Here is a 24,491-nt window from a genome sequence, read left to right as displayed (position 1 = left end):
CTGGGAGGCAGGGACGTGGCTGACTGCAAAGACGTTGGACACAGTGAGGCCTGGTATCAAACATTTCCCACACATCACCTCATACAGCACCTGACACTTCCTGATGTAGGAGTCACTGTCATATTTCAGGCGGGGACAGTGAGGCCTGGGGAGCCTAAATAACTTGTCCTTAGTACATATGGGATGGACGCGCAGGACAAACCTCACCCTTTCTTCTGTGTTCTCGAGATGATTATTGTCAGGATAAAGGCGTAATAAAGAGATAACCCAGCTCTGGAGGGAGCCCTGTGCTAAGTCCTTTAAATTCACAGCTTCACTTTGTCCTCATGACCTTGGACCCTAGCTCTGCTCTGTTATTGTTATCATCTAATTTTTAGAGGCAGGATCTCATGTACCCAGGCTGGCCTCCAACTTGCTGTGTAGCTGAGGATGACCTGACCTCCTCCTGATCCTCTTGCCTCTACCTCCTGAGTGCTAGGATTACAAGCGTGTGCCACCATGCCCAGCCTGGGCTTCCATTACTATCCCATTCGATGGATAGGAGGGTGGGTTCAGAGATCGAGGGCCTGAAGGAGTTCACACAGCAAAAGTGGGGAGCTAAGACTTTGACACACACAGCGTAAGGAGGTCACGCAGGAGCAACATGTTCACACAGCCCAGGGGGTCTGGCCGTTCACCACCCGGCTCACCTGTTGAATCCACCCCGACCCCACACGCCCATGTTTGCCATGACCAGAGGGTCTGAAAGGATCATATTCTGATTCTTTGGCAGGATCTTAACAGGGGCCACACCCACCCTGCAGCCTCTTCAGGAGTGAAACAGAAAGGATTTAGAGTGAGGACTTCATCTGGATCCTATGCCCAACACTGCGTGCCACCTCTACCAAGTGCCTCCTGCCAGGATAGTCACCACTGTCTCTTCTACATGCCTTCTGTGTCCTTCTCACAGCCACAGGGACCCTATGGGAATGTGCAACACTCCAGAACTCTTTGTGGTTTCAGCTCATGCAGACAAGCAGAGTCCCCCACTCCATCTGCCATCTCCTGTGTCCTCAGTTTCTTCACTTGCCTGTCTTGTCTGTAGAAGCTACACAATGCTATTCCTCAAATACCCAGGAGTGTTTCTACCTCAGGGCCTCTGAGCTGCCCCTTTGTCCACAGGTCTCTGTCAGGCACTCCCTCAACCCCTTAGTCCTAGGAAAACAGACTGGGTTTTCCCCCCCTTGCTAGCTGTGACTCCCTGAGCAGATCTATCGTATGTGGCCCCAGTCTCCTGACACAGGCAGGGTGGGCCCCAGCAGACCCCCGGGTTACCTTTTAGGGCTGTGCCCGAGATGGAGCCCCAGAGAGATCCGGAGACTGCTAGCACAGCCTGGGAAGCAAAGCCACGTGCTTCCTGCCTGCTGGGAACGCCCAGCTGCGTCAGCTCCACGTGGAGCCGAGTCTCTGATCCCCTAGCTCTGACTGACAAATTGCTCTGGAAACCAAAAGACTTTGGCATGTGCACTGCTTCGGGCCAGGTAGTTATGCGTCTGGGCTTGCTGGGTCATTCAGGTGCCCAGGACAGGCACCAGCACCGGGCAGGGGCTTGGCAGTTGGGCTCCCATGACGAATGTCTGGGGTAGAATGGGGTAATATTTGTGAAGCTGCTGAAGTCATGGACCTGCACAAGCAGCTACAGGCTGTGTGGGCTTCGAGGAAAAGCTGGGGCCAGGGAAGTGGGTGGGGCTTCTCTGGGTGTGGCCAGGCCCATCTCTTCCTGACAGCTTTCAAATTCTGTCCTCTATTCTCCCTTCCTTTAAACAGCCTGTTTCTCTCAAATAAGACAGGAGTCTCATTGTGTAGCCCAGTTCAGCTCATGATCCTCTTGCCTCTGCCTCTGAGTACTTGGATTATAGGCCTGCAGCCAGAGTGATATTAAAAACAAACAAACAAGATACATCTGTCTATCTGACTGTCTATCTATCTATCTATCTATCTATCTATCTATCTATCTATCTATCTATCTACCTACCTACCTACCTACCTATGGGCTCAGCCACCTTCTATGGCTCCCATGCCCCCCCCCCCCCCCCCCCCCCGATCAAATCCTAGCCGCTGATCACAGTATTGAACCTGCTGGAGCAGGGCTCCTGCCCTCTGTGCCAATCTGACCTCCTGCCATGCTTTCTTTGGCTATCTGCCCCAACCTCTCTGGTCACCTGATATTCCCAGAGTACTGCGAAACAGGCCAGTTAGGCCCTGGCATTTGCTGTCTGGCTGCCAGGACCCTTGTTTTCTATGATAAATCAAGACACTGCCTGTCTCCCCATTTCTTTCCTCTGCCTTGGTTGCCATCTGTGTATCACTTGGTTGTTGTCTGTCTGTCCATCTGTTTCCTCTCTGCAGTAGAATGTCAGCTCCACAAAGGAGGGACTGGACCCTGTTCCCTAGAGCACCGAAGGGTCTAGAACAATGTCTAATGAGCTGGGCTTGGCTCGTCAGAGAAATGGGCTTCTCCAGCTGCTCCCGCACCCCAGCCACGGTGGCCATGGCTCCTCGCTTACAGCAATTAGCAGCAGCTCACCTAGGCATCTGCTCCAGGCCTGCACCCTCCTCAGCTCAGCCTCACCCTCCCTGGGACTCCACCTCCCGTCTTGCCCTCAAACCTCCTTTTCAAAGCCCAGATCTGGGACCAGGGGCCAGTTTAGCAGATAAAGGCACTTGTCACACAAGCCTAGTGGCCTGAGTTTGATTCCTGCAATCCACGTAAAGGCAGAAAGAAAGAACTGACTTCATAAAGCCAGCCTGTGATGTGCACCGTGGCTTGTGTGGTACACCATGTACACAAACACAGTTAGAAGAAGCAGCACAGATCTGCCCGGTCTCCTCTCGCTGAAACCTTTCCTGGCTGTCCTTGGCACTTAGGATCAAACTCACACTGGTAATGGAGTGCCTTGATGATCTCCCTGGCGCACCGTCGGGCCTGTGCTCAGGGACATGCCAGCTCCACCATTTTCCCCAGCCTTAGCCCTTTGTACCCACTGCTCCCCCTCTGGAGAACCCCCTCTGTAACCTCATCTTTCTCTGCTGCTTTTTTTTTTTTTTTTTTGGTTTTTCGAGACAGGGTTTCTCTGTGTAGCTTTGCGCCTTTCCTGGAACTCGCTTGGTAGCCCAGGCTGGCCTCGAACTCACAGAGATCCACCTGGCTCTGCCTCCCGAGTGCTGGGATTAAAGGCGTGCGCCACCACTGCCCGGCCGGCCTCTGCTGCTTTTTAAATTTGAGACAAGGTCTTACTATGTAGCCTAGGCTGGCCCAGAAATGATAATCCCTCTGCATCGGCCTCCGGAGTGCTGGGACTAGCAGCCCCTGTGCCTCCAGGCCTGGGTGGCTTTTGTTTGTTTGATTTTTTTGTCCGTGTCCAAGGTCAGGGCTATGGGGCTTAGTATGTGCAAAGCCCTGGGTCTGATTCCCAGCAACGAGCCCTTGCATCCACCTCATACACACAAAATGACAAAGCAAGCACCCACATAACTGCACCCCAGACTGGAAACATCTGGCCAGCCTCCTCTGAGGCTGCCTACTAGCACAGTTCGCCCATGACTTTGTTACCATCTGCCTGTTGTCTCCCTGGCGCCAGCCAACACTGGGCCTGGCACACACACACTTGCTTAGGAATAAACGGCAAGATCTGGGCAACAGAGAATGCTGTGGGGTGAAGACAAGGTCCGGGACTCTCATGACAGGCCTGTTCAGACCAGGGTACCACCTGTCCTCTGGGTACTGTCTGTTAGTCTCAAGGACTGGGCCTGCAATAGTAGGTGCAGAAGGCTGTGGGGCTGTCTGCTACCAGGCACGGTGTGGCCAGCAGGTGGCAGGGGTGCCTGGGGTCTCCTGAGACCAGGTCTGGCTCAAGTTGGTGACCAGCGACTGTGTAGGGGAATACGTGCATATCCATAGCACTGTGCAAACCGGGAGGGTGGGGGAACATGGACAACTGGATGCACTGTCTGGAACAATACCTTCGTGTGTGTGTGTGTGTGTGTGTGTGTGTGTGTGTGTGTGTGTGTGTGTGTGTATGAGACATGCTCTTGCCATGTGGCCTAGGTTGGCCTGGATCTCACAATCTCACTGTCTTAGCCTTCCCTGTGTTAGGATGACAGGTTTACATCACTACACCTGACTGAATATGCTTCTTTAAATCATCTCAGCTCTAACATGGTGTGTGGCAACTAGGGGGTACTTCCAGCACCTCGGGAACAGAGGCAGGAGGATTACCACCACAAGTTTGAGGCTAGCCTGGGCTACACAGTGAGTTCCACACTAGCCAGGGCTGCAGAGTAAGGTCCAGTCTCAAAAACAGATTACCTGCCCCCCTCCCCCCGGCCCCCAGAGGAGAGAGCAAGCAAGCCATCTTATCTCATTGATGGTAACTGGTCCAGGGCAGTGTCTGAACGATTGGAGTGGGTTGGAAGTGCTGCTGCTTCATAACGAAACATATATCCATTTAAGAGACAACATCTCCCTCCTCTTTCCACCCAGATCACCTCAGGCACCCCATTTTGGGAAATGCTGTTCTATACTAAAACCCGGTTGCCTAGGAGAAAACTTCAGGAAGCAGCTTTAATGAGTAGATAAGAATGATTTGCAATTAGCATCAATTGTCTATATGCAAATTAAAGCTCCCAACCACCAGGGCCCAGTTGTATAGTGGGGCTCCCCTCTCTCACTCCTTCCACTTCTGGGTTCAGCAAATACTTCTCTCAGATACAGGGTAATTTGTTCCCACCCCCTGCCTCACCCACCATCCAGGCCTGGCATTGCTACTGCCTTTATATCATGGATCTCAAACCCTACAAAACTGTTTTCTTTTCAGTGCTAGAGGCTGAACCTTGCTCAACAGTGAGGTAAACACTCAGCTACACCTCCAGCCCACCTTTAACTTGTGTCTGCTCTAAAACGGAGTCTCACTAAGCCGCCCAGGCTGGCTTTGAACTGGTGATCATTCAGCCTCAGTCTCCCAAGTGGCCCAGCTCCCACCAATGTGCCAAGAACAGGGACCACACAGGCTGGAAATGCCCTGCTGTGCTCTCTTGCCTTCACACCTCATACTGTTCAGTAGGCACAAAGCTCTGCCTTGTTCTGAGTGACGGCTGGACTGTCATCAGTGGTGAGGAACGGGACGGAGTTACAGAGGCCAGCACAGATCTCTAAGAGATATATGCTGAATGAATGAATGAGTGAGTGAGTGAGTGAAGTAAAGCAGTCAGTGAGGTCAGAAGTTCAGAATTACTGGTGTAGGAAGGTGGCCTAAGATAGCTCCCACACTGTCTTTCTTTGTCTCCATGGCAACCCTCCTGGGCTCCCTCAGATCAGGGTAGCTGAGGACTCAGGCACTCCTGACCTGCTGCTTTTCTTTTCTCTTTCCCAACTCTCCTATTTTTTCTTGTAGTTCTGGGATTTGAACCCAGGGTCTTGCAAGTATTAGGCAAGCACTGTACCTTCCCAGTCTAACTATGGTGGTTTTCAAATGTTGGAGAATGTTGGAGGAGTCATGAAACCCTTCTAGCAAGGACAAAGCCATGTTCAGCAGTTCATGACTAGAGCAGACCAAAGCGTGCTGCTAATGAGAGGCACTGTTTGGCGCCCAGCTACTTCTCTGTGGAAACACAGCTCTCTCCCACTTGCCTCCCGACTGGTGCTTCTCAAAGTGTGGTCCTCAGACTGCACCTATTGACAGCTAAGACCCGGAGAGATGGCTCCGTGGTTAAGAGCACTGACTGCTTTCCCGGAGGACCCAGGTTCAATTCCCAGAACCTACACTGTGGCTCACAACCACCTGTAACTCTAGTCCCAAGAGATCTAATGCCTTCTTCTGGCTTCCTTAGGACACCAAGCATGCATGCGGTGTACAGACATACATGCAGGCCAAATACCCCTACCTTTCCAGGCTAGCCTCAAAATATCCCTTTGAAAGAAAAAGAAAAAGAAAGAAGCCAGACATGATGGCATACGCCTTCAATCCTAGCACTCAAAAGGCAAAGGCAGGTGAATCACTGTGAGTTCCTGGGCGGGGGGGGAGGGGGCGCGGGGGGAGGGGCGGTGGTTCCAGGACAGTCAGAGATACATAGTGAGACCCTGCCTTAAAACAAACAAACAAACAAACTTAAAAAGGGAAACAAAGGCATGGGATTCTACAGTGAATTATGGAGTCCACAGGCTCACAGGCAAAGGTGCCAGGAAGCCTTTTATTCCAGGAAGGCCTTGAGTTCGGGTAAGAGTCCTGGGTCCAGGCCATCAGGGAAGGGAAGCTGTGGGCCCAGCAAGTGTGTCAGAAGGGCACCTGGAAGGGACCAAGCTGGTGCTCCCACAGAACGCTCTGCCTCCCTTTCCCGGGCAGACCTTTGCTGCTTTCCTGGGAGCACCAAGTGTGTGGGTTCAGACTGCAGGCCGAGGTAGTTGTCACTCTCCCTACTCATGCTTCTCAACACGGTCCTGAGACCGCAGCCACCGACAGCTAAGAGCTTAAAAAAAGATGCATATTCTCGCATCCCACCCAACCCACTGAGGCAGAACTCAGGCTGTGGGGTGGGAAACCCACTCGAGTCAATCGGGGTGGGGTCTGGGGGCTCCTGCTCAAAGGCAAGCCGTGCCTTTGCAGACCTCAGTTGCAGCTGGGAGAGTCACGTGACCCCACCAGCTGTGGATGGCTCTGGGAAGCACTGCTTTCTCCATACAGAGCGGGTAGCAGAGGTGCTGCAGCCCCCTTTGTCCCCTCACCCCATCTGGAGAGCGGAGAGCCTGCCAGCATGGTAAGAGCTTAAGGACAAGGTGCCAGGGACTAGTCCTTGAGGCCTACCAAGTCCCACGGCAGCCTATCCTCTGTGGAGTCTGTCAGGAGACTGTTAGGCCCCTATTTATTGGAGCCACAGACAAACCCACTTGTGACAGGTAAGATCTGAAACTGTCACGGAGTTAAAAAGCACTGGTGACAGAAGGCAGAGAGAGAGGACAGAGAGTCAGGGAGAATCAGAGACAGACGAAGACAGAGACACAGTCCGACTTCTCTCTCCAGCTAGATTTTTGGAGGCTGATGGGTATGTAGCATGTGCCCTCCATGCCAACTCTGCAAGCAAGCACAATTCTCAGCAAGCATGTTTCGGGGAAGGAGCTGCCACTAGGGTTCTGGGGTCAGCGAGAGGTTGCCAGGGTCTCCTGGGAGGCCTGGAGCTGGTGCGGGGTCTCACCTGGGTTGCCTTGGTGGGTCTCGGCTGCCCCCGACCAGGCCTGGAGGGGTACTGGAGCCTGAGGAGTACAGCTTTGGCCGGTAGCCCTTGTTCTGGCCAGCGACTACAGGTGCAGGGGAGACTTCCCGCCGTCGGTCTGCAGGGTGGGGTCTTCCGGCGGCCTCCCGGCCCCCGCCACAAAGGCCTATACTTCCAGGAGGTTTGTGTGGCTTGCCAGGCCTAGGTGCTTTGGCCAAGGACATACAACTGGGGCTGGAGGTGTAGAGTGTGGTGTCAATGCCACTGTCACTGGAGCCGCCCTTGGAGAAGGGGTCCTGCTCTGGCTCTAGGGGGTCCAGAGGGTCGAACCATCGGTCATCACTGTGGCTGCTGGAGGCATTGCTGGAGAGGGTATTGCTGCTGGAATGGCTTGAGTACTGAGGTTCACCCTGAAAGGCAAGGCAAGTGTGTCATCTCGATTCTAGGGGTGGGAGCCTCTGCCCATACTAGCACCCCAGAGCCAGGCATGTCCACATCATGGCTCCTCCCCTACTGGTATAGCCACCCTAGACAAGTGATTTACTTTCTCCCTGCCTCCGTTTATACATCTGTAAAATAGGTGTGTGATAAAAAGCCCTGACTCACTTGGTACTCAGATCAACACATCTCCAACTGAGGTCTGGGGCCTCCTCCTAAGCCCTTCACAATGGTACCTCCATCTTTTCAGCACCCGCCCTGCAAACCTGCTGCCTACGTATGGCAGACACATGCTGGAACTGCCATGATGGTGTGCTCCCGTTCTCCCTGGGTCCTGTCTGCCATTACCTCCCACAGGGCCACCGCTGTACCCTCCTCTCCATCTCCCCATCTCATGTGGCCAGAGGAAAGCTGTGAGCATCTGCATGGAACCATGTCCCCCCTCCCTGCTCGAAACTCTGCTGTGGCAGTTTCAGGGAGCAGTTCATGAGTCCTGGCGGTCTGACTCATTCACGCTCTGTGTCGTGGTGTCCCCCGTCATCGTCGTCCCCCCCCCCCCCCCCCCCCCCCCCCCCCCCCCCCCCCCCCCCGGTCTCTCTAGAGCATGCCTTGCTGTTCTCTGTACCAGGCACAAGCCTCAGGGTCTTCGCACTTGCTGCTCCCTCTGTCTGTGACACTCTTCTCTCAGCTCTTTTTATGGCTCTTTCCTATCTTCATTCAAGGTCACCTCCTGGGCTGGCTAGTTTTATGTCAACTCAACACAAGCTAAAGTCATCTGGGGGGAGGGAGCCTCAACTAAGAAAATGCCTCCATAGGACCGGGCTGTAGGCGGGCCTGTTGGGCACTTTCTTACTTAGTAACTGATGGGGAGGCCCCAGCTCACTGTGGGTGGTGCCATCCCTGGGCTGGTGGTCCTGGGTTCTGTAAGAAAGCAGGCTGAGCACTGAGCACGCCATGGGGAGCAAGCCAGTAAGCAGCTGTCCTCCATGGCCTCTGCATCAGCTCCCGCCTCCAGGTTCCTGTCCTGCCTGAGTTCCTGTCCTGACTTCCTTCAGTGAACAGTGCTGTGGAAGTGTGAGCTGAAGAAAGCCTTTCCTCCCCAGCTGCCTTGGTGTTTTCACCACAGCAGTAGTGACCCCGACGAAGACACTCCCAGGGCTTTGCTGACGGTATTACCTAAGGCCACAGTGTAAGTCAAGCAACCGTAACTGGGCTTTTTTTTAGCAACGTATAAATGCTGTCCATTCAGTGACTGCTGCCACACTGGGAGTCAGCTTCCTGAGGACAGTGGCTCCTCTGTCCTCTTCACTATAGTCCCAGTGCTCGGCATGTGGAACGAGGCTGCCAAGACCAAACTAGATAGGCAGACTCCATCTCCCTGCCTTCTTGGCAGAGATGGGGTCCTAGCCATTGCAAGGTAGGTGGAAATGACTCATTCCATCTCTGGCCTGGGCTGAAAAATCTCTCCCTGGAACCTCTTGCCCTCTTATCCTACTACTTCAATAATGCAGATCCTGGGGAGGGGCCCAGTGGGGGTCTGGAGGCCCCGGGGGACAGCATAGAGTCTGATTCACCCTGTGCATTCACATTGCCCCTTGCAGACCCGCACTGCATCCTTCTGGGGAAAGACTGGCCGAGGAGGCGCCTACCAGAGGCCACACCCAGAGAAAGCCACCCAGCCCTCAGCAGCCATGTGCCCAGGAAAGACGCCAGCCAGCAGCCAGCCGCTACAGGCCTCACTCCCTGGATGAGGCAGGGTAGGGCCGGGCAGGGCAAGGCACAGACTCACTTTGGAATGCCTGTTGGGAGAATCTTTGCCAGCCGCGTCCTGCCTGGAGGGGTGCTTGCTGCCACTGTTTCCAGTTATGGCCGAGAGCCGGGCCTGGGCCGGCACGTGCCACAGAGGCTCTGCAAGGAAAGAGGAGACAGACAGGAGGTTAGGAGTGAGGCGGGCCAGGGCCTGAAGGATCTACCCTGAACTATGGCTGCACGGTTCCACTCTCTGACTAAGCTGTCTGCTCTGGAGGCTCTACCAATGCATGCTCTGGGCTACAGCAGGACTCAGTTGTAGTGGATATTTACTGAGCACATATTACATGCCCGGAAGCACTCTGAGAGTCTTACGTGGCTAATGCAGTGAAGCATACAACCTTCCTTCATCATCCCCCAAGGAGGCTGAGCACACTTGCCGCGTAGGGCCAGCTGGGGCATCTCTTTATACAGGACATGCTCACTTCCTTCCAGTCATTCTTTAACCTCACTGATGGATTGGAAGGTCTTTACATTTTATTTAACTTATATTTATTTCACCTCTGTGTGTGTGTGAGTGTGGGTGCTTGAGTGCCATGGCATATGTGTGGAGGTCAAAAACAGCTTTTGGGAATTGGTTCTCTCCTTCCAATGTATTGGGGTGGGGTATCTCTCGTTCTTTATTCTGCTTCATTCCAAGCTAGCTGGCCCCAGCTTCCAGGATTCTCCTGTCGCTGTCTTCCATCTCACTGTACGAATGCTAGGATTACAGATGTGCACCACATCTGGATTACAGATGCACACCACCACATCTGGATTACAGATGCTTACCACCATATCTAGATAACAGATGCACACCACATCTGGATTACAGATCCACACCACCACATCTGGATTACAGATATGTATCACATCTAGGTTACAGATGCACACCACCACATCTGGATTACAGATGCACCAGGTGATGGAGGCGCACGCCTTTAATCCAGCACTTGGGAGGCAGAGTTAGGCAGATCTCTGTGAGTTTGAGGCCAGCCTGGTCTACAGAGCAAGATCCAGGACAGGCACCAAAACTACACAGAGAAACCCTGTCTTGAACCCCCCCACCCCCCAAAAAAAACAAAGATTACAGATGTACATCACCACATCTGGCCTTTGTGTGGGATCTAGGGATCTGATGTAGGTTATCAGGCTTGTGTGGCAACTGCTTTACTCATCAAGTCAACTCCCCAGCCCTGCATTTATTTATTAAAATTTTTATTACTTTATTTATTTGTGTGTGTGCACACGTCCCTGGGGATTGGATTCACTATACAGCCCGGCTGGCCCGCGACTCATTCTGATCCTACTCTTTCAATCTTCCCAGTGTTGGGAGTGTTGGGACTGTAGACGTGCACCATGTCTGCATACATCAGTTGCTGGACAGCCCCAGAACTAGTAAACTGGGTATCGGAACCATCTCGAATAGAAGGGTACCATCAAGGCTCAGAGAGAGAGAGAGTAACTGGTTCGAGATCACGCAGTCAGAAATGGTCAGGCAGGAAGTGGATGTCAGCGTCTATGCTGCCCAGTCCCCATCTTTCTGGGGTTCCCTGCCTGTCCCCAACTGGCAGTAATTGCAAGGGCTTGGAAAATATTCTAAGGACAGGCAGTCCTGGGGCCTGGTAGGCATGACTCATTAGACCCTCAAGGGATGGGGTCACCGCAGAGGTCCTGTGTATGACCGGAAACTTGCTGCCAGGTCCATGGGAGCATGAGCTTCCAGCCCAAAGCTGAAGGCCCCAGGGCAGCCCAGGGCACCGCAGAGTCCATGATCCTGCTGAGGAAGATGGGCCTGGTTTAGCAGACACTTTCTCAACCTGGGTGCTCTGTGGTACAGGAAACATGTGGCTGTATCCACACCCTGTAGATGGTGGAGTGATCCAACAGGCTTCAGTTCAAATCTCGATTATGCCACTCACCAGCAACAACCTCCGGTGAGGGATAACCCATCCATGCCTCACTGCCTCATTTCTGCAGTAGGAGAGTCACGGTGCCCGCTGCTGTGACTCAGCGGAAGGGACCGTGGGGCACCTAGTACAAAGCCAGGCATATGGCGATTGCACAAAACCAGGCTGCAGATGCCATGACTGCCCACTGCATGGAGGCTGGGCAAAGCCTCTGCCACTGCTTCGGATCTTTGCCACCCCTTGTCACTCTTCCTGAATCTCCCCCTTTCTGGGTCTTCTACATGTTCTAAACTTCTTGATGGTTTCTTAACACAGATCTTCCCAGTGTACATGTGTGCACGTGTGTGCGTCAGGGAAGGTGTTAGTCACCTTATAATTAGGGCTCGGGGAAGGGAGGGGGTACTGGGGTTCTAGGGGACAGAAGGGAAGTAGCAGGGTCTTTTGACCCCCATCTGGGGCCTGTGCTGAACTGGAAAAGGCTCCTCATTTTGCACTTTGGTGTGACAAAGAGCCAGGCAACATTCCTCTCCTTGTCTGAATGGAGTGGGAAAATAAAGACCCATGAGCAGTACCAGGCAAGACCAGCTCATTGAGAAGGAATAAATGGTGAGGACGCCCTCAAGGCAGCAGAGAGATGCACAGCAGGGACAAGGCAACCCCCTACCCGGGCTGCACCACGATCCCTGGTTCAGGACACCCACACACTGTACCGAGTCCTCCCTGATGCTAATCCTGGGCATGTGGCTGAGGTCACCTTTCCCAGCTGCCTGCAAACCCTCGACACCTCCCAGGAGGACGTCTGCCTCTCCACCTCTTCTTTCTGGCACTTCGTTAGCCATCTTCCTTTGGAACCCACCCAACTGTTCATCAGGTCCTTAGGCTTCAAAGGGGCTACAAGGTGGTCACAAGAGATTGTGTTTAAAGTATTCATCCAAGTGGTGCAGGTACACAATTCATAATTATATCTGGGGTGTGTGTGTGTGTGTGTGTGTGTGTGTGTGTGTGTGTGTGTGTGTGTGTATAAAAGACGTTCAATTCCATTAGTCAGAAAAATGGAAATTAGACCCAATGGTGTGGTCATGCATGCCTGTAATCCCAGCACTTATGAGGTACAGACAAGGAGGATCAAGAATCCTAGGCCATCTTCAGCTACACAGTGAGTGTCAGGCTACCCTGGGCTACATAATAAGATTCCCTTTCTAAATGAATGAATATGTTAAGTTCAATAAAACTGAATTAAAAGAAAGAGGCAAAGAAAAGCACACCATGTTAGCACTATGTCCACTCCAATGGTCCAAACAGAAACGTTGAGGACAGACACAGAGCCTTGCCACTAGTAGGAGTGGAAACAGTTCAAGACCCTGAGTAGTGGGTTGGCAGTTTCTTATAAAGTCAAACACATGATCCAGCTGTTCTATGTCTAGGAACACATGCTCATGAAGAGATAGAGGAAACAGCCTCGAACTGTCCCCTCAGCATCCTCCAGCACAAAAGAATACTAAGTACAGAAATCCCATCATTCAGTCACACGGCTGCCCGGAACTAGCGTGACACTGAGCCACAGAATCCAGAAGCACATGAGCAAAGCCATGGCATGATTTTATAGTCTGTGTAGTCCAGAGAAAGCCAAGAAGAAGGGAGGTCATCTGTCAGACCAGCAGGGAGAGGCCCTAGGGGAGGGGCCGACGGCACTGGGGCCCAGACGCCTTACCTGGTTTTGGGCGCTCCATGGTGCTCTCTTGGCTAGTCAGGCCACCTGAAGAGGAGTCGCCGCTGGACATGCCATCGTGCATAAAGTGAGGGTCGAATGACAGTAGCGGGTGCGGGGCGGCCGCGTACCTGCAAGGTAGAGGGGGACACAAGGTGAAGTCCCCGTGTGGTGGCGCCAGAGGAGCCCGGGACCTGCTTGCCAGTGGTTTTTTAACACTCAGGAGACTCTGCTGTGGGCTGGGGTGATGAGCTGCTGGCAAGGCTGGGCGAGGCAGCCTGGTATCTGCTAATAACTGAAGCTCAGCGAAGAGGCTCGCCTGGGACGCCTGCCAGGGGGGTGGCGGCAACAGGAGCGCAGGGTACAGCAGCCTTCCCGAGGAGGGAGGGCGCAGCGCCACTTGGGCGACTGCCCTGCTTACTCAGGCTTCTGCCTCTTGGCTGTAGAAGGGGGGTATCTAGCCTTCCTTGGAGCTTTGGCCTCAGGCTCACTGTAGGCTCCCCTTTCTCTGAAGGAGCTAGACCAATCAGGCAGCATTTTGTGGGTACAGCAGACCCAGACTGGAGAGGATGAGTTCCATACCTCACTGTTGTCTTTTGCCTGGCCAGGTATAATCAATTTCTAGGCCAGAGCCTCAGTTTCCCCAGCTGTTAAGAGGTGACTATAACAGGCCCTTTCTTACAGCACTTGGCATGTGTCTGACACCTGACACAGGGGGAGTTGAGACATCCGGCCCACAGTCTATACCAGCGTTCCTTTGCTGCTGGAGGAGGACTCCACAGTGGCTTAAAAACAAGGCAGATTTGGACTCAAACCCCAGCTCTCAGTTGGGCAAGGGCTTTGATTGAGTTATGGTTGTTTTTTGTTTTGTTTTTAGGTTTGTGATTGATTCTTTTTTATAAAAATAATTTATCTATCTTTGTGTGCATTGGTGTTTTGCCTGCATGTATGTCTGTGTGAGGGGGTCAGATCTTGGAATTACAGACAGTTGTTAGTTGCCATGTGGGTGCTGGGAATTGAACCCAGGTCCTCAGGAAGAGCAGTCAGTGCTCTTAACTGCTGAGCCATCTCTCCAGCTCCATGATTCATTCTTTTAAAAATATTTTTTATTGTTGGCAGTGGTGGCTCACACCTTTAATCCCAGCACTCAGGAGGCAGAGGTAGGCAGATCTCTGTGAGTTCAAGGCCAGACTGGTCTACAAAGTGAGTTCCCAAACAGCCAGAGCCATTACACAGAGAAGCCCTGTCTAAAACAAAATAAAATGAAACAAAACATATATATTATGTGTGTGCACATTTATGTGTGTGCACATGTGCCTAGACCACAACACACATGCAGAGGTCAGAGGACAACTTGCAGGAGTCTGTTCTCACCTTCTACCATATGGGATCTAGGGACTGAACTCAGGTCAGCAGCAGGTGCCTTATCCACTCAGAAATCTCGCTGGCTCTGCCTTTTTGTTTGTTTTCATCTTGTTTTGAGACAGCATCTCATGTAGCCCACACTGGCCTGAACTGGTTATCTAGCCAAAGATTACCTTGAACAGCTCTTCCTGCCTCCCATCTTCCCTGGTGCTAGGATTATCAGTGTGTACCACTGTACTGGGCTGAGCTGTAGTTTTTATATTTGATAATCACTGCCAAGGTTGGGGAGTGGAGAAACAGCAGAGATGCCCCCAGACAGCAACACATACCACAGGCAAGGGCCAGAATTCAAGGGAGCTGGTGGCGGAGAGCTGGGAGTTTGATTGTGGGGGCTGCTATGAACACCTCTTGTTTTGGGGCTTGAGTCTGGAATGACACTCCCATGTGAGAGCTTGTGTTTTAGAAGCTTGGCCTCAGCTGCTGGTGCTGTTTTGGACGGTTCTAGAAACTTAGGGAGGTGAGTTCTAGCTGGAAGAAATAGGTCACTAGTGGGTTCAGACTGTCCTTGGTCGCTTCCTGCGGCTCTGTCTCCTGGCCTGCTGTGATGGGAACAGTTACCTTCCTCCACATGCTCCTACAGGCACACGGAGCCAAGCAGCTATGGATCAACCCCCATGAAACCATAAATCAATTCTTCTCCTGAGTTGTTTTTGCCAGACACGTGGTCACAGCGACACAAAAAGCAAGTAGACTCTGTGCCCGCCTCTGTCAGAACACGGTCCAAGAATGGAGTCGTGTGAAGGGAACTCTGAGGGCTTGTGAGAAAACTCCAAGAAACCAAGACAAGAGTCTCATGACCTGCTTCTTCAAAGACATGGAACTGTTCTTGGAACACGTTTTCATGCTCCTCCTATGTAGCAGATGGGAGTGAGTTGACTTCAGATTATGCATTACAACCAGCTGTTGTTACTTGTCTACATGACTCTATGGAGAAACATGTTTCAGCCATGTGTGGCTTGTCTTTGCGATTGGGCACTTTACTCACATGACTCTTCTTAACCTTCAGAGTACAAATTGCCTGATGCTCTGAATAAAGCTGCCTATTGCATGAGACTTTAGTCCGCCTCATTCATCGGCTCCATTCTCCCAGGTCCCACCGCCTCTAGAGCAGCGAACACCCCTCACTCCCCATGTCAGTCTACCTCAGGCCACTCATGGAATGGCCTTGGCCTTTTCTGTTTATCTGGGGCTGGCTCAGGGACAGGCAGAGGCACGGTTTGGGATGAATGGCGGTTTATAGTAAAGACGTCTAAAAACTATTTGTGACTTTCTACTTCCATAATGTCACGGGCCAGATTTCCTGACCCCTGTGACTGGCTTGGTGGCGATGACCAGTTCTCACTATTGAACTGGAAGAGGAAGTGATGGGGAATGACAGCTGCTGGGACAATCTGGGGGAAGGGAAGGGATGGGGTGGGGTGGGGTTGGCTGGAGCAGGGAGAGATAATAGCCGCTGGGACAATCTGGGTCCTGTGAAGTCCTCAGTTAACCAACAGTGCAACTTCGGAGTAGAGGAGAAACTTCGTTATTTTGGGGGACAGGGTTTCATGTAGCCCATGTTAGCCTTGAACTCACTATGTAGTTGAGGAGTAACTTGAACTCCAGAGACTCCTGGAATTATAGGCGAGTGCCCATTTTAGGAATCTGGGCTTTGTGCATGCTGAGGCAAGTAGTCTATCAACTGAGCTACATCTCCAACCCTTTTTTTCTTTGGTGCTAGGACTGACTTGAGACTCTTAGGCACAATGAACTACATCCCCTCAGACCCCAAATAAAACTTTGTTAACATAAGTTTCAGAGATAATCTGACTGAAATGGGAGGATTGGAGTCCAGGGGCTTCTGGCAAACATCTCCATCTCCTTGCTCCTAAGAAAGATAAGAAAAGATATCCTCTGTGGGCAATGGTACTTGCTGCCAAGTCTGATGACCTGAGTCCAATCCCTGGGATCCACATGGTAGGAAAAGAGAACAACTCCTGCAAGTTGTCTTCTGCCTCCACATGTAGGTCATAAACTATGCACGTGTGCATGCACATGCATGTGCACACACACGCACGCGCACGCGTGCACGCGCACGCGCGCGCGCGCGCGCGCACACACACACACACACACACGCTGTGGTGGTTTGACTGAGATGTCCCCCATGATCTTGGGCATTTGAATACTTGGTCCCCAGTCGGTGGCACTGTTTGGGGAGGTTTAGGAAGTGTGGCCTTGTTGGAGGAAGTATGTCATTGGAGGTAGGCTTTAAAGTATAAAGGTACTGAGTGGTAGTGGCATATACCTTTAATCCCAGCACTCGGGAGGCAGAGGCAGGCAGATCTTTGTGATTAGAGGCTAGCCTGGTCTACAATAGTGAGTTCCAGGACAGCGAGAGTTACACAGGGAAACCCTGTCTCAAACAAACATAAAAGTATAAAGGTTCAAGCCATTTTGACTGCTCATTCATTCTCTTTTGCGCTTGTAGTTCAAGATGTGAGCCCTCATCTGCTGTTCTAGCTGCCATGTCTGCCACCTGCTGCCTCTGCTCTACGAATATGGCCTATAACATGCTGGAACACAAACCAAATCAACTCTTTCTTCTACAAGCTGCCTTGACCATGGTGCTTTTCACAGGAACAGAAAAGTAATGACATAGATGGCCTCTCACCTCCTCCAGATCTGGCGCGGCCTAGATAGCACACCATGAATGCCTCTCATCTTCCTGCCATCAGTCTGAAGCTGAGGCTGTTGCTGAGGGGACTGGAGATGACAAGGGCAATGCTGGGCCACAGGGGATGAGTGTTTCCTGAGCCCACCCTGCCTGGGCTTCCTTTGTGGTATAGAACGTATTTCTATGGGTTTTGAGCCCACTTTTTGAGGAGTGCTGAGCGTCTGTGGCCAATGCAGTGCTCCGTGCCTCCGAGGCCTCTGACTGGTTCATTCCGTTTCCCACAAGGTCAGTGTCAAATCCTGAGCACCGAAGGGAAAGGTCAGTAGAAGCTGGGATCAGCCAGGGAGAGTGGAGAGCACCAATGGCCAAGCCATGGGCTGCTGCCCAGTGTCTGCTCTGCATGGCCTGCTACTGGACTTCACCACACTTCCCAGGCTCCCTTGCAGTTCTGGTCAGTGAAGTAACAGTTAAAGTATGTAAGAAATCTTCTGGGGGGATGGCAAGCTCAAGGCCAGCCTAGGCAACTTAACGAGACTAATTCTCAAGACATAAAGTAACAAGGGGGCCGGGATGTAGCTCAGCAGCAGGGTGCTTGCCTACTATGTGTGAGACCTTGACTTCAGTCCCTAGTACAGAAAACCACAAAAGCAAACTGGGCTGGTGAGACGGCTCAGTGGGTAAGGGCAGCTGCCTCCAAGCTTGACGACTTGAGTGGGATCCCCAAGACTCACTTTCAGTTGCCCCCTGATTTCCACACTTGCGCTTGGAATGCATGCAGCCACAAATATACACATGCACACAGACTAGCTAAAAATGCAACAGAAAAGCAAAACAACAAAAAACAATCCAAATCCAAAATGAAGAGCAGAGGCTCCAACAATGTGGGAGAAAGAGCGCTGCGTCATGCAGCCAAGCCTAACTGACAGGTGTCTCTCAGCTGATCCCGTTCAGGACAGGCTGTGCTGGTTCCAGTCACCTCACAGCTGCTGTTTGTTTGTTTTTGTTCTTTTGAGACGGGGTTTCTCTGTGTAGCTCTGGCTGTCCTGGAACTCCCTCTGTAGCCCAGGCTGGCCTTGAACTCACTGAGATCCACCTGCCTATGCTTCCCGAGTGCTGGGATTAAAGGCGTGCGCCACCACCGCCTGGCAGGTGTTTCATTCTGAGACAAGTTCTCACATATCTCAGGCTAGCCTCAAATTCACTATTTGGTAGCCAAGGATGACCCTGAACCTCTGACCTTCCTGCCTCCACCTCTGGAGCTGGAGGATTACAGGCAGGCAGCACCACCCCAGCTGCATTTTCCAGCGCTTACACAAGCTGGCTACCAAGTGAGCCCGTCCTTGTCTAAGTGTGTGTGTGTGAGTGCATTGTGTAGGCCAGACGTTACTCTTCTGCCAGTCTTCAAGAGCCAGCCACCTTAGTTTTTGAGACAGGGTCTCTCACTGGACCCTGGGGTCAACCAATTAGACTAGACAGTCAGTAAGGGGTTCACCTGTCTCTGCCTCTCCAGTACTGGGATCATAAACATATACCATATTCACTTGCAAATTTTGGTCAACTCCACTGAAATGAAGACAGTCTTTATCTTGCCATGTATGCAGAGCTCTGGGCAAACATCCCCGGAAGAAGATGGCTGTCTTCCATCTCATCTAAGATGTGGTAATTACTCTATTTTTTTGGAAAATAAAAATCACTTTCCAGATGAAGGGTTTGGGGTTCTGATGAAGGGCTGAGTAGCTGTAGTTCTGGAGCTATAAGGCAGAACCTGGGTGCACTCTGAGTAGGTTAGGGGAAGGTGTTAAAGGGTCAACAGGGCCAAGCTACTAGGAGGCTGGCTTGAGTCTCCCGCTTACCACTACAGGGGAAAGAACCAGGGCAGAGATGAAGGTAGACAGGCGTGGCATGCAAGTGGAAAGCGTGGCCCAAGACCCCCCCTCCTGCCTCCACTGATGGGACAGTGGATGAGTGATTACAGGGCAGGGGACGGAAGGGATGATGGGTGATACAGCCACTGTTAGCTGCCACCCCCAACCATCACCTTCTCTGTTGGTGGAGCCAAGATGCTGCAATGGTGACTCCCTGTCACATGACTTACATAAGTACTGATGGCTTATGTAAGTTCTAGACGTCAATGTGACTTTGCCAGAAGCTGACTGAGGGGTTTGAGAGACCTAGTTCCATCACTCTAGTTTTATTTTGAGAGTGGTCCTCATTATGTAGTCCAAGCTGGCCTTGAACTCCTGATCCTCTTGTATCAGTTTGCAGACTGCTGTGATTATAGGTGTGTACCACTGTGCCTGGTAAATTCTTTCATTCTTTAAATAAATAATAAAGATCGATGTATCGATCTTTATTATTTACTATTTTTTAAATTAATATTTATTTATTTAACTTTATGTGTATGAATGTTTTGCCTGCATGCATATATGTATACTATATATGCCTAGTGCCTGTGGAAGTCAGAAGATGGTATTGGATCCTATGGAACTGGAGTTGCAGAGTGCTGTGGCCACCATGTAGGTGGCTAGGAGCCAACCCAGGTCCTCTGCAAGAGGAGAAAGTGACCTTAACTACAAACCACCTCTCTAGTCCCTAAAGATTTATTATTTATTTTTAATTTATGTGTACAAGTGTTTTGCCTGTATATATGTATGTGATCCATTTGAGTTCAGTGCCCATGGAGGCCAGAAGAGGGTACTGGATGCCCTGGAGCTGGAATTACAGATGGCTGGGAGCCACTATGTGCATGCGGGGACTGAACCCTGGTCTCTGCAAGAGCAGCCGGTCTCTTAACCGCGTCTCTGCCATTCTTTTTTCCTTTCTCTTCTTCCTTCTACTTTTTAAAAAATAAAAGACCGGGTCTTAGTATGTAGCTCTGACTGGCCTGGAACTTGCTATATCAAGTTCTTCCTTTTTTTTTGTTTTTGATTTTTCAAGACAGGGTTTCTCTGTGTAACAGCCCCAGCTATCCTGGAACTCGCTTTGTAGACCAGGCTGGCCTTGAACTCATAGAGATCCGCCTGCCTCTACCTCCCAAGTGCTGGGATTAAAGGCGTGCACCACCACAGCCCGCTAAATTCTTCCATATTTAAAACAAAAAGTGTTTCTCAGGGTTGGGATGTGCTTCAGACGGCAGTGCTTCTTGCTAGCATACACAAAGCCTTGGGCTCAATCCCAGCACCACGTAAGCCTGCGTGGCATCACACACCTGTAATCCCAGCACTCAGGCTGAGGCAAGAGTTCAGGGGCTCAGGGTTGTCCTTGGCTATATGATGGGTGTGAAGCTAGCTTGGGTTACCTGAGGGGGCGGGGATATGGGTATGAATGAGGATACAAGCAAGCTGAGCAGTAGCATTCGCCTCTCTGCCACTCCATACCATTGCAGACACGCCTTCTTCACCAGGAATGACTATCATCTCTGCACTAAGCCAAAGGAATCCTTCTTCCCTGAAGCAGCTTCCTGTGGGCTACTTGTTCACAGCAACAACAAAAGTAGCCCATGTGCTATGATAGTTAAATCTGGTGGCTTAGGGTCTGAGTATGCTGGGAACACCTGACCAAGCTCAAAGTCAGCTACAGGTGGAGATGGAAACGCTGAGCCATGAGTAGCAGAGGTTGGGGCTAGGCACCCCTGGAGCCCTGAAAAGAGAGCTGTGGACTAGGAAGAGCTAGAACCACAAGGAGACCGTCTAGAGAAGCTAATGTGCAACCCCCAGTCACGTGTGTGACTGTGCGCAGATCTCCAAGGGACCACACATATGGCAATGATCTGGAAGAGAAGTTCAGAATTCTTGGGGCAGGAGATGACCAGGGCCAGCCCCAGCCAGTCTCAGGCCTGATTCCTATCCAGACTGCTTCCTGTTAGCCAAGGAGATTCATTTCGCTAAGCCCCATCTTTTCTTCTGCGGAATGGGGATACGCAATCTACCTCATGAGGCTTCTGGGAGGACTCCCTGAGATCCCGTAAGACTGATGAGCGCTACCAGAGAACTCAGAAAAAGATGCATACGAATGTATCCACTTTGTTCCTCTTATTCATTTTTAGCTTTAAGTAGCAAAAGCAATGTAGGAGAAAGGCTGGCTTTCCAATAAACTGCTGGAGCAATCAGATGTTCTTGGCAAAAATGAAAACTTGACCGAAACCTCTCACCGAAACAGAAGCCAAAATAATCATGGATACTGGGTGTGGCGACACTTGCACAGGTTTTTATTTTGAGGATGAGGCAGGAGGATCTCAATGTCAAGCCCTGTCTGGGATACAGCTGGGCAACTTAATGAAACTGTGTCAAAAGAAGGAAGAAAGGAAGGAAGGAAGAAAGAAGGAAGAAAGAAAAAAAGAGAAAGGCCTTCAGATGCAGCTCAGTGGTAGAGCACCTGCCTAGAATCCCCCAGTGAGGGCCTGAGGGTGTGGCTCAGTGGTGGAGCCCCTGCCTAGAATCCCCCAGTGAGGGGCTGGGGTGTGGCTCAGGGTAGAGCCCCTGCCTAGAATCCCCCAGTGAGGGGCTGGGAGTGTGGCTCAGTGGTAGAGCCCCTGCCTAGAATCCCCCAGTGAGGGTCTAGGGGTGTGACACAGTGGTAGAGCCCCTGCCTAGAATCCCCCAGTGAGGGGCTGGGGTGTGGTTCAGTGGTAGAACACCTGCCTAGAATCCCCCAGTGAGGGGCTGGGGTGTGGCTCAGTGGTAGAACACCTGCCTAGAATCCCCCAGTGAGGGGCTGGGGTGTGGCTCAGTGGTAGAGCCCCTGCCTAGAATCCCCCAGTGAGGGGCTGGGGTGTGGCTCAGTGGTAGAGCCCCTGCCTAGAATCCCCCAGTGAGGGTCTAGGGGTGTGGCTCAGTGGTAGAGCCACTGCCTAGAATCCCCCAGTGAGGGGCTGGGGTGTGGTTCAGTGGTAGAGCACCTGCCTAGAATCCCCCAGTGAGGGGCTGGGGTGTGACTCAGTGGTAGAGCCCCTGCCTAGAATCCCCCAGTGAGGGCCTGGGGTGTGGCTCAGTGGCAGAGCACTTGTGTTGCACTAGAGAGGTCTTGGCTCAATCTCCACTCTGAAGAGGAGTGGGGTAGTGGAATCAAGGACTTAAAATGCCCAACAGTAAAACATCTGATTTATATTAGGAAAAAGATGATAGTTTATACATAGAAAAAGTTCTTTTAAGGAAAGATCCTATAAAGAAGATGAAAAGAAAAGCTCAAGGCTGATCATACAAAGGGCTCTCCAACACTGCAAAGCACAGAGTGAGCTAGAACTGGGCAAAGGCTCCCAGACACTTCACTGGAGAGGGTCCATAGCTGGCAGGTCAGCACACAAGATGCTCGGCACTGCTGGCCCTCAGAGCGATGCAACTAAAACGACAACGAGACAGCAAGATGCACCCATCAGAGTGCCTGAAATGAGAGATGGTGACGATGCCACATGGCATGAGACCATGGAGAAACTGGATCACGCACATGCTGCCGGCGGGCATGTAAAACGGACTTACCACACGGTAAGCGACTGTACTGGGCACTGAGCCCATACAAACGGAAACTGATTTCCATGCAGCAATGTATATGTTTGAACATACATGTTCCATGTTCACAGCCTGAATATTTATAATGGCCCAAACCCAGAAACTCACCAAGTATCTTTATCAGGGTGGATAAGTTAAACTGAGTTACCAATGAGCTGCACCTTCTTTAAAAACAAAAAAACAAACAAACTTGAATTTTGTTTTATTTTATGAGTGTTGCCTGCATGTATATATTTGTATCACATGTGTGCCCGGTGCCTGTGGAGGTCAGAAGAGGGTTTGGCTCTGCTGGAACTGGAGTTACAGACAATTGTGAGCTGTCATGTGGGTGCAGGGAACCTAGCCTGGGTCCTCTTAAGAGTAGTCCGTGCTCTTAACTGCTGAGCCATCGTCCAGCTCCCTCACTCTTTATTTTTGGGACATGGTCTCATTAAGTTGCACGGGCTGGCCTTGAAGTCACTCTGTATTCCAGATTAGGCGTGAACTTTTGACCACCCCCCACCCCCGTTTTTGCCTCTTGTAGTTTCTTTCTTTTTTCTGTCTTAGAACGTGGGGTGGCTGGGACTGCAGGCCCAGGACAGCAGGCTCAGCCCTATCACATCTGTCAACAGCCAGCTCCTGCCATTTGCAGTCCTGGTCCTTGCTGAGGCCCAGGTGTCGTCCCAGCGTGCTGCACATTCCAGAGGTTTCTTTGCCTCTCCTTCATCCTGCCATTCTGCTCATTCATGCTCCGTCTTCTCCGTGGCAGACTCCCACCACTGTCCCCCGCTTTACTCAAATGCTGCCCTCCCTGACATGGACCTCCTGGGTAATGCTCCTCCTCCTCCTCCTCCTCCTCCTCCTCCTCCTCCTCCTCCTCCTCTGTTGATGCGCTCCTCAGCCATGTGCTTTGTGGAACTCTCTCTCTAGCACAAGCAAAAGAGGACAGCAAGACCCCTGGAACTGAGTAGGCCAAACGTTCCTCCTAGCACTTGACACGCTGAAAGCTCTTGGGGTCCGGTGCTGAATGAGTGCTGAGCAGTGGCCTCTACAAGATAAACAGTGGGTTCCCCTTCCCCCCGACTTTCTAACAGAGGCTGGCATCCAATAAGGTGCAGAGTGGGGCTCTCAGAGCACTGTCTACTACCGGCCTCCCAGGACAGAAACTCGGGGAAAGCCCAGGCCTGTGTGGACCAGTCCTCCTTGGGTGAGAACCTCAGTTTGGTAAACTGGACCCTGGGCGAGAGGCAAGTGGTTTGGCCTCAAATAAACCACCTGCTCTTTCCTGTCATCACTAGAGACCAAGAATTCACCTCATGTCAGCCCCAGCACCCAGTGGAGACATGGAACAGGCTGGCAAGCTCCCAGGTCTTGAAGCAAACTCATACTTTTTTCTCTTGTGCATATGGATATGTGCCATGTTCTGGAGGCTAGCCTCTGTCTGTCATATGTGCCATGCCCGAGGCTGGCCTCTGTCTGTCATATGTGCCATGCCCGAGGCTGGCCTCTGTCTGTCATATGTGCCATGCCCGAGGCTGGCCTCTGTCTGTCATATGTGCCATGCCCGAGGCTGGCCTCTGTTTGTGTCCTCTTTCCCCCTTCCTGTCCCTTTCTCTTTTCTATCCATCTTCACTGGGCTCAGAGAATGGCGGTTGCCCGTGGCCACAGTCAGGGCCGCTGAGGGAGCTGAGTGGCAGAGCTGGCCTCTTTCTTCCTTGGGGCAGGCTTCCAGGAGGAGCACAGACCTCAGGTTAGGAGGCTGGTCTCCTGTGAAGGGTTTCCTGTTGTAGAATATTATTTTAACTAGCCAAAGACGTATTACATTTGTTTTTGCTGCAGAA

General features: G+C 51.7%; 1 protein-coding gene across 3 annotated transcripts in view; it reads right to left on the bottom strand.

The window, feature by feature from the left end:
* Positions 1–24,491, bottom strand: part of Sipa1l3 (signal induced proliferation associated 1 like 3) — a 216,134-nt gene that overhangs the window by 27,521 nt on the left and 164,122 nt on the right. For all 3 annotated transcript variants that reach the window (XM_052713633.1, XM_052713632.1, XM_052713634.1), the window contains 3 exons: positions 13,093–13,220; positions 9,473–9,591; positions 7,228–7,655 (listed from right to left, as the gene is read on the bottom strand). In XM_052713633.1, coding sequence (XP_052569593.1) covers positions 7,228–7,655; positions 9,473–9,591; positions 13,093–13,220 — 675 coding nt within the window. The remainder of the gene's footprint in view (positions 1–7,227; positions 7,656–9,472; positions 9,592–13,092; positions 13,221–24,491) is intronic.

This window comes from Peromyscus californicus, unplaced genomic scaffold (genome assembly GCF_007827085.1).
Source record: "Peromyscus californicus insignis strain IS unplaced genomic scaffold, ASM782708v3 Scaffold_4__1_contigs__length_199733344, whole genome shotgun sequence".
Classification (NCBI taxonomy): Eukaryota; Metazoa; Chordata; class Mammalia; order Rodentia; family Cricetidae; genus Peromyscus; species Peromyscus californicus.
Note: the sequence above shows the minus strand (reverse complement) of the source record. Positions and strands in the feature narration are given on the sequence as shown.